This window comes from Haemaphysalis longicornis, unplaced genomic scaffold, assembly GCF_048455015.1.
Source record: "Haemaphysalis longicornis isolate Haplotype H1 unplaced genomic scaffold, Haemaphysalis longicornis Haplotype H1 scaffold_6, whole genome shotgun sequence".
Taxonomy (NCBI): domain Eukaryota; kingdom Metazoa; phylum Arthropoda; class Arachnida; order Ixodida; family Ixodidae; genus Haemaphysalis; species Haemaphysalis longicornis.
In genome coordinates this window covers 39,909,070-39,933,731 of record NW_027526407.1, presented here as the reverse complement: position 1 = coordinate 39,933,731, position 24,662 = coordinate 39,909,070, and the positions used below count along the sequence as shown (strand labels likewise).

Here is a 24,662-nt window from a genome sequence, read left to right as displayed (position 1 = left end):
ACGCACGCACACATCATGACCCAGAGCTCATACTGCAGGAAAACGTATGTTTACCGTAGAAATACGAACAACTTGGCACTACCACCTAACCAATGCGGCCATGCTGATTAGCTGTTCATAAAAGCTGGTTGAGTTGGTTGAGTGCTCGACCGGCTTCGGTCGTGGTTGAGTGCCACAAATGCGAAGTAGAAATAATGTTCGCACGCCGCGTACAAACAAAAAATAATTTTGCTGAGTACGCCGCGTGCAAACTAAGAACGATTGTTCGCAACGTGCGTGCGAATAGGGACGCCTGTACTCGCCCGAAGACGCCATTTGCGTAGCGGCCCTGTGTTTACATTATCGCTTGCATGCGCGTGCACGCTTCAATCGGCACAGTGTTGAAAAGTGACACTAAGACATGACGTCATTGTGTTTCTATCCGAGTCACAGGAGGCCGATGCGCCGTAATCTTGTGTCCAAAGCGAGTTTCTTGTTGTGGTGAGGAGACGACAATCGCGCGTTTCAACGCCTGGGTGTGACAGCAGAGCTTTGTCATCAGCGCGTCACCTGCGGCGCAGCTTCACAATGACTGTTCCGAAGGATGACGCCCATGAAAAGGTAGATTTTTTGTTTTCGAATATTATAGATCGCTTGTTTAGCGGCCTTGTTTAGAGGCCAGCGGAAGTGTGCTTTATGGCGTGGAATGAGGTGTAGTAGGAAGCTAAGCATGAAGAGTAGCTTAATTGCGCGTCCAGCTCCAATCCCCCCCTCCATCCCCTTCAACAGTTCAAATTGGGGGGTTTCCCGAGCCGAATCTACAGCTAGGCTGGCTAGGCGTCGGGGCGAGCGTGGTGTAGGTCACCGGATTATTTTTGGAGCAATGTTACACGCACGACGTCGTGCGCTCCCACCGGAAATGGATCTACGCACGACTCTTTTCGCTGGCGCCATCTACCGGGAAGAACGGTTGTTGAACTGCCCGCTACGCGAAGGAGGCGCGCGGGAAGTTTGAAGCAACCAGCGTAATTTGGTAACGCCGCACGGCGGATTATGTCACGTTCCCCTTGTAGCAAATACCCATGAGTGCAATTTTTCGGTGCAACCTAATAGGATAAAGCGAAAACGCCCCTGCGTTAAGGTTTCGGCGCCCGTTAAAGATCCCTTGGTAGTTATGCCCCTGTCACACGGGCTGTTTCAATCCAAATTGAAGCGAAGCACGATCGAATTTTTGAGCGCGCTCTACGCCTCCTCGATGCTGTACGCCCCGTTTCAATCTGGTAACTTTGCGCCATCGTAGGTACACGTAACTATACCAATGTTGTATGCTATTTGGGTCAGGTTATTTGATACAATTTTTGGCGTTAGTTTAAGTTGTAAATTCATATGCTATTACTCAATGAGGACGAGAGTATCACTGCTTTTCTCCGATCGCGCTTGGGTAACCAGGATTCAGCTCGAGCACGAGCAGGTTTGATTGCGATTGAAACTGCCATGTAGCAGTGTCCGAGCTGGATTGAGCTCGATCTGGGTCGACTCAATCGAGATTGAAAGTGCCCGTGTAGTAGGGTATATTAGTCTAGGGTGAGCATCCACCACAATATTTTCGAAACAAGTGTCAAGCATCCAGACTTGATTCATATTGCATGTATCATACCAGTGCATTGAATATGTCAAACATAAACAAAAAAAAAAAACAATGCAAGTTCGGTTTACGCATTACTTGTATTTAGAAGTGTGAACAAATAACAAAACTAATCTACTCTATGGTAGTCATTTCCGGAGTAGCTTTAATGACAACGGCATCACAGAATCTCTGCACTTGCTGAAAATTTGTAAAAGAGGAAATTCTCCCTCCATTTTGCCATTCCCCTCTGCTCTTACACCATTAAAATTGTATAGAGCAAGCGCACTTTTCAAAGAACACAGTGTTTATTGGGCTACGTAAGCTTGGAACTTTTGGTCTGTCTATATGTCACACGATGCAATCACCAGGCCGAAGTGAAAGAATGTTTGAACACGAAGCATATATAGGCAGGACCGTTCCAAGCTACTAAAAGCACTGGCATTGCTCAAACATGTCTGCATTATTCAGCACAAAGGTAACTCCAGGCATATTTGATGCAAAATGGAAGTGCATAACAGACGCAACTAGCCTTGTTTTATTTAAGAATACACATAAGGTCAGGTTTTACAATGCCAAATGGAAAATTAAAAAACAAAATGCTGTAAAATTGTTGAACAGAGGCGCGATGAGAGCAAACACTAAAACAAAACATGTTGGCTCAAGCTGCTCCAAATGCAGTAAAAAAATTAGCCCCATCTTCCCGAAGGGAACGCTGAGTAGATGCGGAGCATCTCGGGGTTCCGTTGTGGTTCCGTTGTGTTCGTAGTCGAATTTGGTTGTGGGGTGGTGCTGACGCTTCCTGGCGCCAACCCACTAACTGACAGAACTGTTGCTTCCATCACACTTCATCGGAAGAACGGAGTGAAGTGGAGTCAACCGCAACAAGCGCTGAACTGAACGCGCACAGCGCGCTACCCGATTTACATTCAAGGTTGAAGGAGAGGAGACGAGAGGAGAGATGCGCACGCGCAGAGCATGCGCCGCGAAAGCAGAAGCGAGAACGCGGAAGAAACGAAAGCGAAGTGCATGCAGCTGGTAAGAGAGAAGAAGTGGCGGGAGTATCGCACAGCTGTGGGAGAGAGGGAAGGAGGAGAGTTGCGCATGCGCAGTGTGAGTGTGGACGCCGACGCGGGACATGCCCAGACTATAAGATGCTCCACATCTAAAACAAGAGGTCCCAATAGGTGATGCGCTAGCATGCAGTTTGGATGCGGAAAACGCAAATTGAATTGAGAAAATGTCCATTGCATTCATCATGGGAAGACCTAAGCAGGGACGGAGAGCGTGAAAAATTGGCGGGGGAGAGGAGAGGCAGTTGTATGGCAGGGGCAGCAGACAACTTTCACTTTTCAACGACATTTGCAACAGTGAAGCAGGCAGACACATTTTTGACGGTAACTTTGCGCACAAAAAAATGGGGGCACAACAAAAAAAAAACCATGAAAACAGATGCTTGCAATACTGCTCTAGTTGTCATGTCTTTTTTGTTGTGTTCCCGTTTTGTGCGTGCAAAGTCCCCATCATGAAGGCAAGCCAACTAGCCCGCATTTCCGTGTTATTGCAGGCAGATGCGCGAACAACTTTCCTCTTTAACACTTGTCTCTTTAGCATTGGCAAGTTTTATTGGTTGAAGCACTCTTTAAAAGCACGCTTTACACTCTCCTGAGCTTATTTACGCTGAAATTTGAAATTGTTTTTCTAACTATTGCAACTGTTCCGCGTTTCCCTCCCCACTCTTTCCTTTCATTGCTTCTGTATAAAAACGTTCCGCTTTCCGCTTTTCATTGTCTTCATTCTTTTGTTGATGTTGTATTGTAATGTTGTGTATGATAACTGTATTATCTTGCCCCTCCTGCTTTGGCCTCTGGCCAGTAGTATTTGTAAATAAATAAATAAATAAAAGCCGGTTGGGCCGTTGTCGTTCCAGACTATGCTCGACGATGCGGGCAAGCTGGACTTTGGGGAGCTTGAGCTGCAGCAGCAGCCGGCCAAGAAGAAGCTGGGCTGCCTGTGCCTCTCCTGCATCGGCATCTGGATCATCCTGCTCCTCATCGGCCTCATCGTCCTCGCCGTCCTCTCCCCGCTCCTAGGACACTCGCGCAGCTCCGGCTATTACGATGAACAGAAGAGGAGAGGCGAAACCGTCGAATGCCTCAGCCCATGCTCGTAGGCCTTTTTTTCCCTTCTCAACATCATTTGTAGAGGGAGAAAAACACGTTTTAAAGTGAAAGCTTTTAAGTGGGACCGATCCCAGGTGGAAATATTTTTTTCTAGCTGGATTATTGAACCAGAAATTTCTTCTAGCTAGAAATAGGCAGTGCATTTCTAGCTATAAATTCAGTTTCTAGCTCATTTCTAGCTGGATTGAAATTTCTTTTCCAGCTGGCATCTATTACTTCCACGTAGCATTTGTCAGTCCAGCTGGACTGACAAATGCTAGACTAGCTAGACTAGGAATTTTTATAGTTCGAAGCTGTCGATTCCAGCTAGAATCTGTAAATCTAGTCAGAAATGCAGCTGGAAATAATGATTTCTTGCTAGAAATTGTCTTTACATTTTCACGGGGGATGGCGTCCTGTCAAAAAACTAACTCATGACTGAAAAGCCTTGAAAAGGTCTCTGGACACACGACGCGTGTGTGAAACCAGGCTTGTGTTGGGTCAAAGCGGTTACCTGAAAACTGTGAAGACGGAACGGTTCTAGATAAGACAATACACGTGTCGTTCATGAAGAAGGAGTACAATAGTAGAATACCTTTTATCGCATCAACCACGTATCAACGTATAGTTAGATCATTCGTAGATGCATTTACTTACTGCACAAAAATTCGTCATCGCGTGGGTTCATTCTTAAAGGAGCCATGAAGAGAAAATACAACTTCGTGTAATTTAAAAGAACTAGGATTCAGTATCTCACTCAGCTCCATTACAGCCCCAAAAGATGTTTTTTAATGAAAAAAAAGCAAGAAGTATTTAAAAACTTTCAAAATTTGCGCCACAGGGCCGTGTTATGAGCAAGAATGACGTCATACGGGCCAACAATAAAACAATTTTTAGTGTGTTAACTGCACGTTAGCATTTAAGTGATGCGGTCAAATGGAACTAGAGGCCCCATTACAGACGTCCAGTCATGTGTCGTCGCGACAGGTCAGTTAGGCGGCCGCCAATCGCACAACCAAGGTTCCGTGATGTTATAGAAAAGTTGCGGGAAATTGGCTAGGGGGTCGCAACTGCTTGACACATTTTCTTCAATATCTCCGTTATTTGTTCGAAGATTGCGATGATATTGGTATCATTGTTATCGGGACTAAGCAGTCTTTCCAATAAACCCAACTTGTATTTTGTCTTCATGGCTCCTTTAATTGCGATTGGGGTCTTTCAAGGTTTGGCGATCGATTGGGCGCACTTTGAGTGAAGGTTGGATCGCGCGTTGACACATTTCTGGTGCGGTTTTTATGTTGGAAAGCTTTCGTGCTTCTCTCAACTTTCTTTAGGAAGGTATGGTTAATTTTATTAAGAGCATTTATTGTGTTCTTGTAGGAGCAGTTCCCTGTTCACAGGCGTCCATAGGTGCACGGAATAACGAGGTGCACGACCATAAACATGGTTTTTTGAAGAAGAAATTGGAGTCTAAAAACGCCTCTCTGTGCTAAGCAATGTGGAGTTTCAAAACTCCCCATAGGCTGTAAGTACCACAAAAACAATCTGTGGTTGACCCTCTGCCCTGACATGTCCACACAAAATTAAAGTACTAGTACTCAGCTGCTTACGACTGCTTCTGCCAGCCATACAGAAAGTGCAATGGAAACATTAAGAAACATTTCCTATTTTGGTGTTTCCTATTTTTGAAAAAACAATTTATTGAATAAATTGCATTAAAAAAATAAAAGTTATGCTAAGTTATCGTCTCCTAGAGGCCGCATCAATGCGCTTGCTCTTCATTTACTTCGTAGCAACGGGGCTCTCTCGACTGTAGTGCGAAGTGAAGTTTCACATTTGCTGTATATTGGAGAACTCTGTCTCTGTAATACTATCAGTTCCCAAGGTGCCAATAACTGTGTTTCAGATTAGTTTATTAAACCAAAGAATTGGCATGTACCTGTAAGGGGCTGAGGCAGGTTGTTGCTTTTACGTAGATAAACAGGCTGTAATGATACGTGACAGTCTGTTATGTATTTGAAGAAACACCGTTTTATTGCGTCTGTATATGAGCCATGGTGGACCGTATGTTAACTACTGCCAAAGTAAAGGAGGCTATGCTACACTAGTGTTTATTTATCCACCAGCCCTTATTGCTTTTGCTTTCTGATATCACTAGTTGCCTGCCTACCTGAACGCATGGGCTGAAAACTGCGTTGGGAGCAATCAATCTTACACTCGTGTGAAAGGGGGCCATTGCAACTGCTTCCCAACTTTCGGAAATTGGCTTTAAAAGTTGTCCAATTAATTTTACAGGTGGCCCGCTAGGTTCAAGGAAGGAATTGGATAGAGTAGCTTTTGCAAATAGATCAGCAAAGGTAAGTGAGACTTACTTAAAACTAGTTGATTAGGCCTGCAGGACACGAACAGAGACCTGCAAAAACCGCCTATTTTAGACATTTAATGGAAATTGGGCCTAATGTATGTATTCAGTCATAAAGTAAACTGAAACAAGACAACAAGCGGTCGCGAACATGCACTGCTGCTAGACAATCCTAAAATTCACAGCTAGGGAATGTTACTTGAGTGTTGTTGCTTAGTGCAAAATATAGGCAAACTATTTTTTATTTCATCAATCCTACTAGTTGACAGCAACCGCCCCGCCCAATTTATCACCGGTAACGCGTGCACCGGGGGGGAACGTTTGGGGTGACTAGTTCGCGTTCATTTATCTGACTGGGGCTTTTATGACCCTGTTGCATTGACGGTACTTCACAGAAATAGCATAAACAGATAGAGCACATGTTTTCGATGGCAACGATTGATTAGAGGGACCGTGAAGACGAAATACGAGCTTGGTGGCTTAAAAAGACTGCCTTGTCTTGACAGTGATGCCAACTTTAATGTGTTCTCCAAACAAATAAGCTAGATATCAAGGGAAACAGTGGAAGCAGCCTGCAGCCACTTGCATGCCGGGCCCTTATGACGTCACAAGATCTAGTTTGTGTAATTGGTGGCCGTCATGACTGGGCGATTGTAGTGGGGGATCTCTTTATTTATTTATTTATTTATTTATTTATTTATTTACTCTAAAGGCCCTTACGGGCATTACATAGGTGTGGGTGTGAAAAAGAAAACGCATTGTAACATTAAAAACAGGAACACTTGTGGAAATGAAAATACAAACACATTCATGTCGAAGTGCATAGTTTCAAAATAAGGGTACGCAAAAAGGGGCTCAACAGTTATCTGATTTCAAGAATGCGGGGGTTAGAAAAAGACACAGGTTTAAAATGACACAAACATTGAATATTGAACAAATCCAACAGGTTCAAAAATGACATAGCGCTGAAAAATGATTTATGCATTAAGGAATAACTGTAACTCTGATAAATGAGGGTGACGATGTTACCTGTGAGCTGATCCCAGTGATGTATAGCAAGTGGGAGTGGTGTGAAGAAAAATAGGTTGGTACGTGCGAATATTGGTTGGACTTTGAATGCATGATCTAAACGGGAAAAAACGCGACCAGTGGGTTTTATGCGCAAGACAGCAAAAGAAGACTGGTTGTGGTATAGCCTATGAAAAACTGGTAAAAGACTACAAATGCAGCGTTGTTCTGGGATTTTTTTATTTTTGTTATGCTTGATGTTCGGGAGTAGCTCCTGAGAATGGATCAGGCTGCTTTATTTTGGAGTGCTTCAAGTTTATTTACGAAATACGTCTGAAGGGTGTTCCAGATTAGCGCTGCATATTACAAGTGTTTGGTAGGCCAGAAGCTTTGTGGATGTGTTAGCTGAATGCAGATTGCGCTTATTGAATCCGAGTGGTTTAGATGCTTTGCTGGTTATTGTATGGATATGATGGTTCCGGGTTAGATCAGACGCCCAAGTATTTTACCCTGGTTACAGTTTGTAGAGGCATACTATTGAGAACATAGTGACGGGGTCTGACACACTAGTTTTGGTAAATGTTATGGCGTTAGCTTCAGGCACATTTACCTCCATCTTCCAATTCCTGCACCATTTCGTCAGTTGATTAAAGTCTGCTTGCAGGGGTAAGGGGTTTCTTAATTCGCTTATAAATGCCACAGTCATCTGCAAATGACCGGATAGTAGAACAGATATTCGTTTGATCGTATCACTTGAGCACTAACTTAGGATTAACACACTGATGACTGTTTTAGTGTGCCCTCTGTTGCATCACTACTGACATCATGGTGCAAAATTTGAATGTTTTCAACATCGCTGTCGTTTTTTGGTTAGAAAAGTGTTTTTCAGGACTGGAATGGAGCTTTGTCTTCACAGCGTCTTCCTAAATCAATTGCTTCAGGGCACTTATTGACCCCACATGGCTCTTGTAATTCACATAGCATCACTTATATATCCAGGAGATAAACATGAGAAGCATGAAGTTTAACAGTTTACCAATTGGATATGGAGAAGGGCTTAATTAACGGTGCTCATCTTCCTGCCTTAGGTTTACCTTGGTTGAAAGCATCCCTGAGAACCTGACCTTCGCAAGCGGATCTCCGACGCACATGAGCACCTTCGAAGGCTGGAAGACACTGCTTCAGCTGGCAAAGAAAGAAATCAAGATCGCGTCCTTTTACTGGACGCTTCGAGGGAGCGACCCATCCGCATGGCAGGTGGGAAGCACATCAGCAACGTTTTTTCGCAAAGTTGTAACAGGCATGTGAAAGAAATGGCTTGTATGCATATGCTATTCAAATCTGGTTTCCCACATGGCTGAACATCATGGAGGTGTAAGGGAATTCATTCAATGATTCTCATTCATTTCACATCGGTCTACTCTTGCTCACTTTTTCAGTACCATGCAGACTATCACTTACTGTCTGTCGCTTCACTTTGCCCTCTTTCACGTTCACTCACTCTCCTCACTCTTACTCACTCATTGAGTCACTTATTGACTCGCTAGTACATAGACAATCACTCACTCTCTCTGCACGCTTTTACTCACTTTTGCATGCGCTCTGTCTAGTTCACGATCTTTCACGTAATTGCTTTCACTTTTACGCACTTTTGCGCTCTTTCTCTAGCACGCGGTCTCTCACTTACTCGCTTTGGCTTTTACTCATTTTTGCGCTCATTTTCTAGCACACAGCACACGGTCTGTCACTTACTTGCTTTGGCTTTTACTCACTTCTTGGCTTTTACCTACTTTTGCACTCTTTCTCTAGTACACAGTCTGTCACTTACTCGCTTTCTTTACCATTGCTTTCTTTCCCTGATTTCACTTCACTCACTCTTGCTCTCACTCTGTGCATCCTCGCCTCGTCCATTTGTGTCGGGTTGTAAAAGCACGATGAGAAAACTGGGTTCATTTATTCCTCCTGGCCTTCCCGCATTCTCACTCGAGAACCATTCAGTGTGCAAAACTTTGTCATGCAATTTTTTTGCTTAGACAGCGTAGTTCTTGCTGCACTTGGACATTGGCCTTGTCCACATGTTAGACTGTAATTCTGATTTTCAGTGTAAAGCCTAACCTAAAACTGGAAAAAAAGAAGCTTGTTTGCAGTTCACAGCATCAGAAGAATATTGGGAAAGTGACTTTCGCGAACACATTTGATGATCAAACAAGTTGTTGAAAGAGTGATAAAGTTCCTTGCCGCAATTTCTGAAAAATTTAGCACTTGGGAATTGGTGCAGTTTTCTATTCCTCACAACGCCTTAGTAACCTGCGTTGTTGCTCTCATCCTTGCCTTAGGGGGAAGAAATCTTTAGGGAAATCGTCGCAGCTGGCAAGAACCGCTCCATCGAAATCAAGGTTGCACAAAACATGCCTTCGGAAAAACAACCCAACCTGGACACGGAGTACCTCGTAAAGCAGGGTGAGTTGCGTTGAAATGAAATTATCCTGTATAAACAGGAAATGCAGTCTTGTACAATCTGCGGTATTATCTTGTAGTTCTTTAATTGAAAACACGGAGGCCAGATAATTGCTTCCATTTTGAACTGCGTGCAGTGCCCAAGTACCAAGCTAAGTTACAAGTTTTTCTGTTTTGCCTTCAGGTATTGCAACAGTCAGAAGTGTTAACTTCACTCGTCTTAGGATGGCTGTAGCGCTTCACACCAAGTTTTGGATTGTGGACAATGAGCACATCTATATCGGCAGTGCCAACATGGATTGGAGGTCTCTGACTCAGGTTAGTTCTACCTTGTTACGCCTTTTCAGCAGCTTTCATTCTCTTTCTTTGCGAAGTAACTCACTTTTCACACATAAATCTCAGCAGTGTCGTATGTGTGACAAGTAAACGGAACACCAATATGTCTGGTGGGTATGCATTGTATTGGTAAAATGGCACGGAAAAGCAGAGGAATATGCTGGGACACTGTGAAAGGTTGCATCTGTGATTAATTGGTGTTCTCGTCCAAGTCATCATGGTGTCAGGCACTTTTAAATGTAAAAAAATATAATTGTATAGGCATGTATTCGCAAGGTACCGTTACACTTGTAAAAATAGGCGCTGTTGGAGAAGACAATTATAAAACCAACATGCTGGTCGAGATTCTCAGAGAAACGCCAAATTTGTGCCAATTGTTGAACTGTTGCAGAATGCTCTACTGAGTCATTGTGGTGGTTCACATTGTATTGTAAGAACTTCGACATGTACACAGATTACGATTGGCACGGATGTAAATGTAACTATTCCCATCTCGCATTATGTGTGTAAGCGCTGCAATTTTTCATACCTTGCAAGTATGTTGAAATTTGTATTGTCAGTACCATTGTAAATACTATTTTTAACTTCTAGCCTCATAATTTTTTTTATGGTGTTTCGAACCTTTCTGAAGCATACATGTGGTTGCATATATATTATTAATAAATTAATAATGTTATTTGGCTGTAGCTGTGTATGATGGCAGCGTTTCAACAGTCAGATGTGGAAGTGGTTTGCAACCAGCAATTAGCGCTAGCTATCAGGGCAAGGCGCGATTAAATCCATTCAAACTTCTATTATGTCTCGGTGGTGTGTACACCTAATCTATGTGTGTTCTTGCTGAAGTATTTCATGTGAAACCCCTGCGATTATTTCTGACATTGAAACGATAGTTGAACAAATTTAGTGCTGAAAACTTGTTGAAAAGTGCCACGCCAACATTGTACTTCGGCATAACTAACTAGAGAAGGCACGTGCACGTTGCGTTTAGACTTTCTCTAGCATCAGAAGGAACCACTTAGCTTCCTAGAAGATAGCAGCAGAAAAATTGGAGTTGACAAGTCGCAACCTGGAGGGACTTGACACACTACTAGAGTGTGGCAGCAGAAAACGAGTGGTGGTGCTGAACGCCTGTCAACAGAGCTCGAAAATTTCATTCTTCCTCAGTTAAAGGAACCATGAAGAGGAAATACAACTCGGTTCACTTTGAAAGAGCTACAGTTTAGTTACTCAATCAGGTCTACTCCAGCCACGGAAGACGATTTTTAACTAAAAAATTGCAAAAAACACTGAGAAACTCAAATTTTGCACTACAGTGATGTAATATGAGCGTGAATGATGTAATAGAAGCTAGCACTAACAACACAGCGATCAATGTGTTAACTGCATGCTAGCATTCAAGTGATGCAACTAGATGGAACTAGAGGCCTCATTACGCTTACCCGATCATGTTTCTGGGCGATGGCTTAGTTTCGCAGATGCTAATCGTGCCAACAAGACTCTGTGATGTCATAGACAAATCGCTGGAAAGTGGGCTGGGTAGTCGCCAGTGCTTCGTGTGTTTTCCTTAACATCTAGATTGGTTTGAAGTTTGTGAAATTGGCATCGTTGCTATTGTGACAAAGCAGTTTTTTTAAAGAACCAAACTTGTGTTTTGTCTTCATATGGCCCCTTTAAGATCCTAAAGTAATGGGTATGTCAGTGATAGCGTGGTGGCCCAGTGGCTAAGGCGTTGTGCTGCTGAGCCCGAGGATGTGGGTTCGATTCCCGGCTGCGGTGGCCGCTTTTCTGATGGAGGCGGAAAGCGAAAACGGCTGTGTGTTCGAGATTTCGGCAGATGCTAAAGATCCCGAGGTGGTCAAAATTAATCAGGAGCCCTCCACTACGGTGCGCCTCATCCATCGCCTGTGTGGCGTCGGCACGTTAAACCTCATATTCAATGCCAGTGATGGCACTGCTTGTTAGCTGTCCCTTTAAGGGGCCCTAAATAGGCTTCCGAAGGTCGCCATTTCAATCGCGCAATCACTAGAGTACCCCTTCATGACAACGTATACCAAATATTACACCTCTGCGTAAAGCAAGGGCCGCACAAACACGAAAAATAGATTTCACTTTCTCTCCTGCCTCACCAACCATACCTTGCCGGCACACTGCCGCTCTCTGACGCAGTTCTTTCTGGCTCTGATGCGCCTCTATGGCGCACGAGACATTGCCCAATACGGCGCCGCGAACGCGAACCACAGCGACAGCACTCACCGTGCAACCGGAATCTGGTAGGCGGAGCATGCGCGTCGAGTGCTAAAAAAAAAAAAGCGCACAGGGCTTAGCGCAGCCAATGACTGCACGTACATCAAGGAGGGTGATGGATTGCCCTGTTTCTCTCAGTGGTCTTGCGCCGGGTTGATGACGTCGTGGTTTCCACAGTGCTTCGGAGGAGCTACTAGAGGAGGAGAGCCCCAGGCCTTATGGGTGGCCCCTTTTAATGAGCGATAACTCGGTTAATACTTAACGCATTTAAACAATTTTTGCGGGATGACGTTCCTTGTTTAGTACTCCAGTGACTGCGCACGCAAAATCGTAACATTCGGCAGAGTATTTTAGGGCCCGTTTAAAGGGGCCATGAAGACGAAATACAAGTTTGTTTTATTCAAAAGATTCCATGTTTTATAGTGCCCCCAGCACTTGTCCAGAAGCAAACGGTGCTGTATTAACTGGGAAATTAATCAATTTAAGTTAAATGTTTAATTTGCCCATCAAATCGTGTGTTTTAACGTCTGCAGTGACATCATGAGAACGGGTCTTTAAGTTGAACTTGGTGGGAAGCAGAGACTTGTTTACCGTTAGTCAACCTAGATGGCGCCACCATACCGCAGCCAGCCGTTTTCTGCCTTTGCTTTGTTTTTGGCTGTATTTGTACCTGGCTTGTTTCTGCTCAAACTGAAAATAATCATATCGGGAAACATGGTGTTCGCTCGACAAATATGGTCCGGTAAGGCGCAATCCCTTGCGCCAATTGGCCAGTGTCGTCTGAGGGCCACAGTGCTGTGCAGCTAAAACAAGCACAGTGCGCGTAGTACCAATAACAGAATGCATCGGTACTTCTATGTTTATGTGTGCTTTCGTGATTTTCACTGTTTATCCCACCATTCTTACTGCTATAAAAAGAATGTGCCCTAAATTTAAGCGCAAATAGCTCGTTTGGCAAGCTTATAAGCTCCGACTAATTTGCGTTTCCTTTTGACAGCCTCAGCCAATCACAGAGCAGGCACGTATGACATCATAGCTTCTGTAGCAAGAAAGGAGCTAGGGGGTCGCATGGCCATTCCCTTTTTTCGTAATTATACAGCTTGCCGCATTTATTTGATTATAAGGCGCTCACGATTGCAAGGCGATTGTGCAGTTGGGAGAGTCGAAAAAGAAAAAAAGGTATATTTCTGAGCTTCGAATACTATAAGGCAGAGTATGACTTTGAGACTACGGATTTTGGGAAAAAACCTCGCCTTATATTCGAATAAATACGGTATTTCAGTGCAGCTTGCATTAAGAATGGTGTCAGTATAATTCTAACGGGGCAATCTTTTGAATGAACCAAACTTGTGTTTTGTCTGGATGGCTCCTTTAAAGAAGAGGAAATGGATGTTGAATAAGTCACCTAAGGTTTTCTTAGGCAAGTCTGAGAGGCAAACGTGTCCGCAATCTGCGATGCCATCTGTCCCAGTAAAGCAAGAAGCCCTGAATCGTGGTCTCGTCGCAGGTGAAGGAGCTGGGGGCGGTGATCTTGAACTGTAGCTGCCTGGCAAGGGACCTAGACAAGATCTTCCAAATGTACTGGGACCTCAACCTTCCCAATATCGCATACTTGGGACACTGGCGCGCCGACCTCAACACATACATCAACGAAAGGACGCCCGCGCGCGTCGACTTTAACGGGACATGGACGAAGACGTACTTCTCGGTGAGTTGTGTTCAAACTTGTGTTCAAGAGGCTTGTGGAGGAGCTTGAGTGAAGTGCAAAAATGTTGTTACTGCAAAGGTGTGTAGGTCTAATCCCCTAGGTTCTCGCAGTGGTGTGGATTCTTTATACTGAGTATACCCAGTGATTCATAAAAGAATAAAAAAGTGTTCCACAGCCTTTGTACATTGATATAAGACGGCTTATGTTGCCCCTGAAGAAATGTCTTTCAACTCTTTCGTTACCGCTGGAAATTGACCAATTTTGAAGGGTCTAACAAAACATTTTTTTGTGCTATACATATTGGTTAGGCACACATTGCAGTGACATAAAATGCAGATTATTCCACGCGCTTTCCAACGACACCAGTTTTTAAAATGTTTTCCTGAATAATGATTCAGAAAAAAATTATCGAATTCGAAATTTTTGTCCACGCGTCGAAGAAAATAAGAAAAAAGTAAGTTGTGTATAATAAACCACCAGTAGTGGAAAAAATTTAGAAGATACATTTTGTAGGTAGACATTTCAAAAACCCATCCTAGAAAAAAAAATTGAGTTGCTTAGTACAATTTGTCGGATATAAAAGAAAATGTTAGCCCACGCGATGCCCGTGCCATGTGGTGAAGCCGAACCTCTATTTCAAGTTTTGCTATTTTGGATAGTTCTCTAGAAGAAATCTGTTGCTTTGACATTATTAAAGGCCCAAATTAGCCTCCACGTGATGTAAAAACACCTTGTCAATGATTATGACCGGCACAATATTGAAGGCAAGCAAGCGATGTGAAAAAATCCGCTTGGAGTTGAGAACCAAACTCTTTGGTGGATGCTTGTTGACGTTCTGATGATCACTTATCAGTCAGAACTTTCATTTGCGGTTTATTATCATGTTCTGACTCACTATGATAGCCCTGCTTGCAGGAATAAGGTACGATGCGCTAGAAGCATGCCCAGCAAGCTTTCACCAAGCCGCCGTCGGGCTGTGAAGTGAGTTGAGCACTACGAGCCTACTACATTGCAGCGCCCCCTAACAATTTCGAAAAGAAACAAATACAAGGCTGTTGGAGACTTTGTCAGAATAGACAGTACTACTAAGAAGCGACACTAGACCTTCGGAAATACCCTCGTATGAAACCTAAACTAGCCGGTGAACAGCTGGCGGTGTTCAAGGCCAATTGGAAGCGTTCTCCTCGCCTGAACTGATACCCGACGACTTGGTGTTATCGTTTGACTTTCAGCGGAAGCTCTAATCACAGAAGCAAGGCGTAGATAAAGTGGAAGCGCGAGCGGCATGCTTGTTTTGAGGAGCAGTAGCGGGCAACGGAGGCGCCATGGCAAATGAGGTTGTAGTTGGGTAACTGCGTAGTAGCGCCAAATATGAATTTCGCAATGCGAAAACGAAACCGAAACTGCTGGAAACTGGTTGAAAATGTCAGGCACACTTGCTAGACATACAGGGGACCATCAGAAATAAGCTTTGGGAGAATAAAGCTGCCCTTTGTCCGAACCAAAGATCATTGGTGAATAGCTGGGGCCATTTTCAAGTAATTATCACCTCTCAACGCTGTTGGATTACAAAGCTGACCCCATTATTTAGTATTTGACTTGCCAGGAGCCTTTTGACAAAAAAAATATTATGGTAATGCAGCCTAAGCACGACCTGCATCCTTTTTTCTCAAGTGCAGCAGCCACGCCCCCTTCCTCAAAAACACACGCACCTCAGCTCGCGAAAAACGCCGCCAAAAATCTCAATGTCACCGGTGCGAGAAAATTTAAACTGATTCTAAAAGGGCAGTGCCTAGACTAACCACTGGCCGCATTAGGTGTACGAGAAACGACTACAACATGTTGAAATAGGCAATATAAATCATCGATCACCGGTGATCGATTTGAATAGGCGTGGTAACGAAAGAGTTAATATTAAAGCAGTTCATTTGTGTTTATAGGTGGAGCCTACTTTAAAATCAATCCCACATCGTGTGTTGCGCTGCACATTGAAGTCGGTGAAATTGCGCAGTGAAACTAATCGACCATTTAAAAAAATAATGGCATATTTTGAATCAGTGGGGGAAAAGCAGGAACACTGACAAGTTTTGCAACGTTTACTTGAAAATTAAAAGAAGTTGTTTTAAGACCAGTGTCCCCCCAAAGGACCAGGACTGAAGAGATATTTTGCATTGTCTTGGGCATCGTGCAGAGCTTGCCACCATCATTGTGCCCTGATGGCCGCACATCATACATCAACAGCATCCTTGACATCATCGCCGATGCGGAGAAGTTCATCCACATTGCAGTCATGGACTACCTGCCTGTCTCCCTCCACTCCCACCGCACAGAGTGAGCGTCTCACTTGGCGGAGTTTTTTGCAATGTCTTCTGCTTGTTCCGCTCAAGAAAGAGGTCTCCCTATTCTTGATCCGGTCTTGTTCCTCATGCAGTAGCATAAGTGCCTTGTGGGTGTGCATGTCGTATCTGTGCCTTGCTGGTTTGTTGGGGGCGTTTGAACACACCACTCAGGCGTCTGCAATGGGTTTGTCGCTTACACCTCTCAAAACATGGCTGGTTCAATTGAACAGGCGGTGTTTTACAAACTTTGTAATGCCTATGCTACATGGCAATTTTTGATTGACAGCCAAATGCTCAGTTTTCAAGTGCGCCGTATTATGAAGGTAGTGTCTGTTATCCCGGCAACCGTGAGAATTAGTCAGAAATTTCTCACGGCAGTCGTCTCTCATTGGCGAAGCACGCTACGCAGAGATTCTATGGGATAAATATTTCCTAAAAAGCCGTGTTTGCAGCTGGCCCTGTAGCGCTGTGGTATAGTACTTGGTATTAAATGAGAAGGCTCAGGTTCGAGTCCGTCACTGCGTTTTTTTTTTTTTTTTGCTTTAAAAATTTTTTGGTCATCGTGATTTTGTTAATGCTTTTTTTTACTCTGGTTTTTACTATATCAAGAAACCGATGCACAGTACTTCTAGAATGGGTTGAATTACGCCTAATATAGGTTGCGTTCTGTGTCGTTGGGCTGGGTTAGTTAGGTTTGTTGCAGTTGGGCTGGATTTGGGTAGGTTATGACGCGTTCTGTTAGGTTACGCTAGGTTCGGTGAGGTCATGTTATGTTAGGTTACGTTGGGGCTTAATAATATTCAGCAAATTTTAGACCAGCCAGCATTTATAAAAACTGTCGTGAGAATTTTCCGGAGGCAATTCTCACGGCTGCCGAGAGATTAGATGCAGCTCATTTTCAATGGGGCACTTGATAGACAATTGGTTCAAAGGCCTTCTGGAAGGCCTTTGATACAACCATGCAGCACAGGTATCACTTAATTATTTACGGTTGAGTTTAGTAGGAGTGCCATTTAAATACATGTAGGTTTTCTGCTATTTTTTTGCCTGCCTCCTTTGAGGTAGATTTGGCATTCTGAGGTGACTCGGGTCGGAAGAAAATTGTCAGTATATTACTTTGCACTGTAACATTCGACTCAGCTTTGGTGGGACCTGCGAATGCTAGCTGACGCAAGGATCATTGTTGTGTGGCATTTGCACATGTGTGCAATCACCGTACGGAAGCGATGATTCGAAGGGTGCATTGCTTTACGGGGATGAACTTTGAATCAGCAAGGAACAGTGGTAAATGCAGCGAGGAGTTGAAAGGGGAGGAGAAAGCTTACATTGGCTCATTCCTCCTGTTCAAAAATGTAATCCAGAGGTCCAAGTTTGCCCTGCTGAGATGCTCGCTAATGTCGCAATGATGAGGGGCCAGTGAAAAAATTTCTGCAGCTCGTAACATTGGCTGGCAAAGGAGGAAAACAAAATTGCTTGTAGCTGTAACCATGGGTGCAATGATCATGGTGTAGAAATTGCCATTGCTTCTTTTAAGGCAACCTAGTTATAACTTTATGCTGTTTACTCTACGTGTGTCCGTCACTTGCTCCTACCATATAGCCTCTAAGGGGCACCTAATTTCAACTTTCTTGTATACCGGCTTCATATCTACGCTTATGCAAGCTACTGCTGCCCGATGTTTTTTGTTGCTTCTTGCCATTTATGCTCAACTACTGTCTTTCTTTGTGTGGGCATTTCGAACTTTTTCTGAGGACGGCAAGGGTTCCCTAGTCATGTACAAGTTCCTTTTGCAGGTCTTTCCCAGGTCTTAGAATGTTGCAATGGCGAGATGCTAATGTGGATTGTGCTCATGGCCATTTTTGTGCCCAGGTTCTGGCCAAACATTGACAACGCCCTGAGGTCCGCAGCCATCAAGCGCAGGATTGAGGTCCACCTTCTCGTCAGCCACTGGAACCACACTCACCCCACCATGATCAACTACCTACGCTCACTTTCAGAGATTCGGTCACGCTACGTGAACATTCACGTGGTGCGTGTGATTTGTGACCTCGTTTACTCACCCTGCATATCTTAAACACAGCGGTCAAACATTCGTGGTTGCAGTTAAGATCATGGGAAGGGTTTCTGCCAGTCGCCTATCAGATAACATGATGCACTTTATACCAATGCACAAAAAGTTCACGTACTAGATGTGGGTAATAATGGGTAATAATCCAGGCGGTAATGGGTAAAATTCGGGTAATAATGTAAGCTGTGCCGACGGCTGCCGTCATTATCTACATTGCAAGAAGGCAACCCTGGATACAAGTTTGGGTTAGCAAGGTGGAAAAAGTTCTAGTGCTCAATGCAGTGCGTACACCAAAATATGGAAAGTGGGGTAGGCGCAGAATGAATACAGTGGCGGCACCGTATTACCTTAGCCACTTTCACACTTTAATTTTGTTTTCAAGCCAAGCGACTGGCTGTGTTATATGCAGGGGCAAGGCTGCAGTTGTCAGATATCAGGGCAGACTGATTCTGAGCTTAAAATCATGCGGGCATAAGAGGAAGTGGAAATAGCAGCAATGCGCCTGCAAAGCACAAAAACTCAGTTTGTTCTGAGGACTGAGACTTGCTGCAGGTGAAAGAGGAAACAAAAGTGAAATGTTTAGTAGCACCCCGGCCAAATTGCACCAAGCTATGGAGGCGAGTTGGAACTAAGCAGTTCATAATGGTCCTGATGGAGGAGAAAAGCAAAAATGCCCATGTGTTCGAGATTTCTGCGCATGTTAAAGATCCTCAAGTGGCCAAAATTAATTCTGAGCCCTCCACTACAGTGCGCCTCATCGCCTGTGAAGCATCGGCACGTTCAATCTCACAATCAATCGGTTCACTATGTTCACCAAGCAGGGCTGATGGAGTATTGCCTAGTGGCCTGCTACATGGACAACCATATTTACTCCTGGTTGCAAAAGAAGAGAACTGCTGGCAACATTTAGCTATATGGATGTGCAGGAGACTTGGTCAAATGCAATTATTTACCCTGTGAAAAGGTAAAATTTTGGTTTTACATAGTAAAGAGGAAGGTTTGAAGAGTCCTAAAACAGACTTCGAGAGTTTGGGATCACCCAGTTTGGGATAACCCAGTTTCAAAAGCGCTACAGTCTGATTGGGCTTCAAAGAAAATTGTCTGGCAGCTGCACAAGAAATTTTATGCTTCAGAACCACAGTTGGGGTATAGTCAGGAAAGAAAGCAAGGAATGGGGTTAATCTGCTTGCAGGTTGCCTGCATTGGTTTGTTGGCATTGGCGTGCTCACCTTGTGGGCTTTTGTTTTTTCTTCATCAGAAACTGTTCACGGTGCCTGCGTTTACGCCCGAGCAGGAGAAGATACCGTTTGCAAGAGTGAACCACAACAAGTATATGGTCACCGACAACAAGGCGTACATTGGTGAGTGCAAAACTGAGAGCTCCTACCGCTCACTCTCTCACCCACTCACTCACTCGCTTATTGTCCAACTGGTTTTTATTTTCTGCAGCCTATGGGATCGTTCGCCTCAGTGCTCACTGCTCAGAGGGGCTGCTGCATTTAATTAAGGAAGTTCTCTATACTGTCACAGGAAAATAAATACATTTTTAGCAAATTCGCAACCACAGTGTAACTAGTGTTATACTTTTTGTAGTACAGTCTAATCTGCTGAATGAACTCCACTTCAAAGAAATTTTTGCTTCAACGAAACATTTCAAATTCCCCGTCAGCTATCCATACAAGTCTATGCAACAAAGTCATCGCCACAACGAACCATTTGTCTGGCTTGCTTTTGATTCAACAAGATTTTTGCTGATTGGGGCTGGGGTTGAACATTTATTTTACAATAAAATAAGCATAACGCCAGCTATGTTTAACGTTTTTATGCATTCAATGCGCTTAGTTTCACCAAAATCGTGCGTCGCGCACCCACACTACTACTACAGCCACCCATAAACAAAAACTCGTAGATGGACGCCATTGCTTGCTGGTTATAATGATGTGGCTGACCGTCTTTACATGAGGCGCAGGCCCGGTTCACCAAGCTGGAGCTACAGCCAGTCTGTATCCAGTTGAAATCGCACAAATGTACTCTGCTACTGGTGCGGCGCCGTCATGTATCGGTTGTGAGCTGCTGACATTACAGTTTTCCTTCTACAAATTTTCAAATTCAAAAGCAAAAATAATGTTTTCGTGTTTAGTCTTGAACCCGCATCATCCTATCTTAGTCGCAAGAATGGGGGCGCGATATATGCAAAGCGAGGATAGCCTGACAAGTTCAGTTGCCACCGTGCCCAGTCAGAGGATAAGATAACGGCACCGCTCCTGCCACAACTTATAGGGGGGCATTGCATTATGCGATCAATGATGTGGGTAATATATGGGGCTAATGCTCTTCCCCTTTCGTGGTGTGTTGGGCAGATTTCGCCTCAACGAATTTCTGCTTCCAAGGAAAGTTTTCGCACATCCCATCAATTGCTTGTAGCGGGATTCGACTGTAGTGCCTGTTATGATGAGGCCTTGTGCAAAGAGTCTACTGTGTTGACAAAAGGAAACTAGGTGGTTCAGCGATACTGCTAATTACCTGTAGTTAGTTACAGTGCAACAGCTTGGAGGTCCTCTTACGGAATCCATTGTTTGCAGGAACATCGAATTGGACCCCTGACGACTTCATGGAGACTGCTGGTGTCGGACTGGTTATGGACCAATCAGCCAACTCCTCATCACAGCCAATAAGGGAGCAGCTGAATGCAGTCTTTGAGCGGGACTGGAACTCGCCGTATGCGCGCTCGCTGTGATGCTCGTCCTTCTGGGGCAGTCAGGTTGACGATCGCCTATCCAAGAATGTGAAGCGATGGACTTGGAAGTGCAGCAAACTTTTGTGGTGCAACTGTTTACCCTGTATCATTGGCAGATGCCAATTCAGTTTGCTTCATTGATGGGTGCAACGACTGCTGCTACTGTCATCGTCATCTCTGCTGAACCAGGGGATTTGCCAAGACACTAACCAATTCACCAAGTCGTCACTGACGTCCTCATCATTATCGATGCAGGGTGGTTGGCCAAAAGCTCTATGTAAATCATCATACTCGGCCTTATCATCTTAAACCTTTCTTCTCATTACCATGTTATATGTCATTACACCATTGTTATGTCATTTCATCCAGGACAGAATTTTGAGGTGTGTCCGTTTCGAAAACATCCATTTCACGTCTGTTTGAAGTTGTTTGATTAGGGACGGGGTTCTATGTGCTGTGTTGGTGACGTGTGCAGAAACGAATGGATGTGCCTTGCTTGTTTTGCATTACATTCATGTTGTCTGCCTTCAGCCAGTCAAGGCTCACTCGAAGTGGACACTTTGAAACGGACAAAAAATCAGAATTCGCCCTGATCTTCCATTTCTGAAAATTGGAACTTCTGTCAAACTCATGCGAATGCACCGAAAATGTAAGCAGTAATTCAGGCAGCTTGTGTTGTCGAGTTCACTTGGCAGCCATGTTTTGTGAACTGTGATTTTTCCAAGTGTGTTTTGGCTGAACTTTGCTGTAGTGATCCCACCTGTAGAAATAGGAAGCGATGAAGTCCCACAAACTGAACAGTAGTTCTCACACTGTGGCATAATTTACTCTCTGTGTTTACTTAGCATGTGTTTACTTACTTACTACATGTGTTTACTTAGCATGGCCTTACTGTGAAAGCTTATGGCGTAAGAGTGGCAGACTGCCTTGTGCTTCGAAGGCGAGTTAAGTTCTGTCAGTATCCACTGTTCATGCACTTGATTACAAAATAATGTTTCCAAAAAATGCATTCGAGCTGTGTCTTGAAATCACAGTTGTGGGAATCGCAGGCACTGAAATTAATCAATGGAATTTCGCTCACTAGAATTGCAATCATAAGAATTGCCGACTAGAATCGCAGTTGTGGGAATTGCAGTCAAAGGAATTGCAGGCACTGAAATTAGTCGCTGGAATTTCGCTCACTTGAATTGCAATGATAGGAATTGCAGACTAGAATTGCAGTCACTGAACTCGCAGTCCTTGGAATTGCAGCTGAGGGAATTTCACCTTCTGTAAATACACTATCGCTCACCAGAATATCAATCATAGAATATGCAGACTATGATTGCAGTCACTGAAATTGCAGACGAATAGCAGTTGCCTGATGGAGTTGCAATCACTGTGATTGCACGCACTGGAATTGCAGCTGTGGGAATTGCACTCGCTGTGATTGCAGCCACTAGAACTGCAGTCTGGAATCGCAGTCACGAAGTTTACACTAAAATTGCAGCCACTGGATGGAATTGCAGGTGCCCAATGCTGATTTCCAGGCCCACTTTGGTAACACTGCCCCCTTGGCTTTGCTGGTAGTCCGCGAAGCCAACACACTAGAATTGAACCCTTGCAATGCAATCCACAGTGGCTGTCAGTCAGCTCTTGCTCCTCTGAAACCAACTGATGGTTTCATGCCTTGGTTCGGAAAAGTGAGCCATTGTTTGAGGTTCATAAGCACCCTCCGTGCATGTACATATCCTCACTATGTATAGTTGATCACTGTACAGTGTCAGCTGATCACTGTGTGCTTGATTTTAGATACAGGAAATGTCTGAAGCAAACCAAGTACATTTTTCTTTTTAGTTGTATTGTTACTCATTTATTCTAGAGCACAAAAACAACAAGTTTTTAGGTCACGTGGTACGCTCTAAAGAAATTGCAAGAACAACATGCTACTTTGCTTTATCTGAAAGGTCGGGGAGTTCAAACTTCTCTACACTTTTTGTTCGTCTGGAAGTGATGCTGCCATTACAAATAAATTAGTGTTCAAAAGGCTTTTACCCTCTTTTGCTTCTACAAGTTGCTGTTCTCATTCATCACTGCAAAAAAGGAATGGGCTGCTGCAAGTGTTAAAGAGCTCTCTGGAAAACTCAGTGATGTTGGAAGTTCAAGAGACCAGATCAACCTGAAATTCTGGCTGTCTCATCGGCATCCTAGGGAGGGTATTATCGATGTCTTCAATGTGTTTTTTGTGCAGCTTGGATTATGATGCAGGATGGTGTTTCTTACTGGAACAATGCATAGGCTGGAAGGCGTAATGCGAGAGGTCAACTTTAACTGGATGTCCAGTTGTTTGGCACCATAAAAACTGCTGGGACAGTTTTGCTGTGCACTCTATACCTTCACCTCACATTCAGTTTTTTGATCTCGTGAGGCTACCAACATTGCAGTCTTGCGTAACCTGTCTGAGGATATATATATTCAGCGCCAAAATGTGTCCCATTGCTAAACACTTAATCGTGATGCATTGCTCGAACAGAATGGTACTTATTGGATAAAGCCAGTTGATGTAATTGATGTGTGCTTGAGGCCAAAGTTTGTGGAATATGTGTGGTGCTGCCCTTTTATGTCAGTGCGAAATGGAAATGCTTTACACATTTCTCAATCCTTGTTTCCTTCCATTGTAGATGAATTGCATCAAAGTTATTGTATGGGCAGCAGTCCCGTGGTAAATAATGATGTATGAACTGCTTGCATGTGTTTGAAGAGGCCATGGAGACAAAATGCAACCTTGCAAACTAGGCTTTGATAATGCAATCAGAGATGTTTTTTGCACCGAAAAAAAAAAAACTCAAGACACCTTTTAAGATTGAACTATTTATTGCTGCGTGGCATGAGAAGTAATGCAACAGAGGGGACACTAAAAAAAATGGCTCCAATTCATGCAGTGAAGATGGTTGGGAAGCAAAGCTGTAAACGACAACCACAACAACTGCCCATGCGACGTCACTTGAATTCACACACGTGGCACTACAAAGAGTAAAACCAGAGATTCGGCCAACCGTTACCTGGAATTCACAGGGGCGGCGTCTCGAACGCAGCAGCAGTGTCGGCCACGGCCAGGCTAGCCCGGCCGTGAGTCGGGAGAAAGAAAACAGAGAAGAGCGTCTTTCGAAGGGTGAGACAGCGGAACCTAGCCATCCTGATGTGCTAGCTCGGTGCTTCACCACCGCGCGACACAAGCGCGTACACCAAAACAATTCGGCATGTGTGCTTAGTGATTCCCTTTTACACCGATTTTAACTAGTTAGTTTAGTAAGTTTGAGAATTGCGAGAAAGGTGAGGGAACTTTTATGATTGCTATTTTGCAGAACCAGTTGCTCCTTTCGCCTTTTGTAATACCTCTTAAAACGCAACCAAATTGGTATTCACCAATTTAGAAAACGGAGTCCTATTTGTAGCAAGCAGTACTCGTAGGGTAGCGTTTCTCTAGCGGCCATATGTCTGTATGTGCTTTGTACATTTTGTTTTCCCACCCTGCAAACCAATCCTTAACGTATGTTTGCCGTACACTCACTTAATTTCGTCGGGTGCGCGTTACCCAGCAGGTGCTGTCGAACAAGTTAATCAAGCCAGGCGAAGGCACCGCGCAACGGACGCGAAGC

At 44.1% G+C, this 24,662-nt stretch overlaps 1 protein-coding gene across 1 annotated transcript; it reads left to right on the top strand.

Moving 5' to 3' along the window:
• The first annotated feature begins 292 nt into the window (after positions 1-292).
• Positions 293-23,052, top strand: LOC144142496 (5'-3' exonuclease PLD3-like). Its single transcript, XM_077674045.1, has 10 exons — positions 293-600; positions 3,534-3,772; positions 8,224-8,392; positions 9,472-9,595; positions 9,777-9,910; positions 13,680-13,880; positions 16,072-16,211; positions 18,089-18,248; positions 19,546-19,648; positions 20,870-23,052. The coding sequence occupies exons 1-10, from the start codon at positions 568-570 to the stop codon at positions 21,022-21,024; spliced, it is 1,458 nt and encodes a 485-aa protein (XP_077530171.1). The 5' UTR covers positions 293-567; the 3' UTR covers positions 21,025-23,052.
• Positions 23,053-24,662: the final 1,610 nt, after the last annotated feature.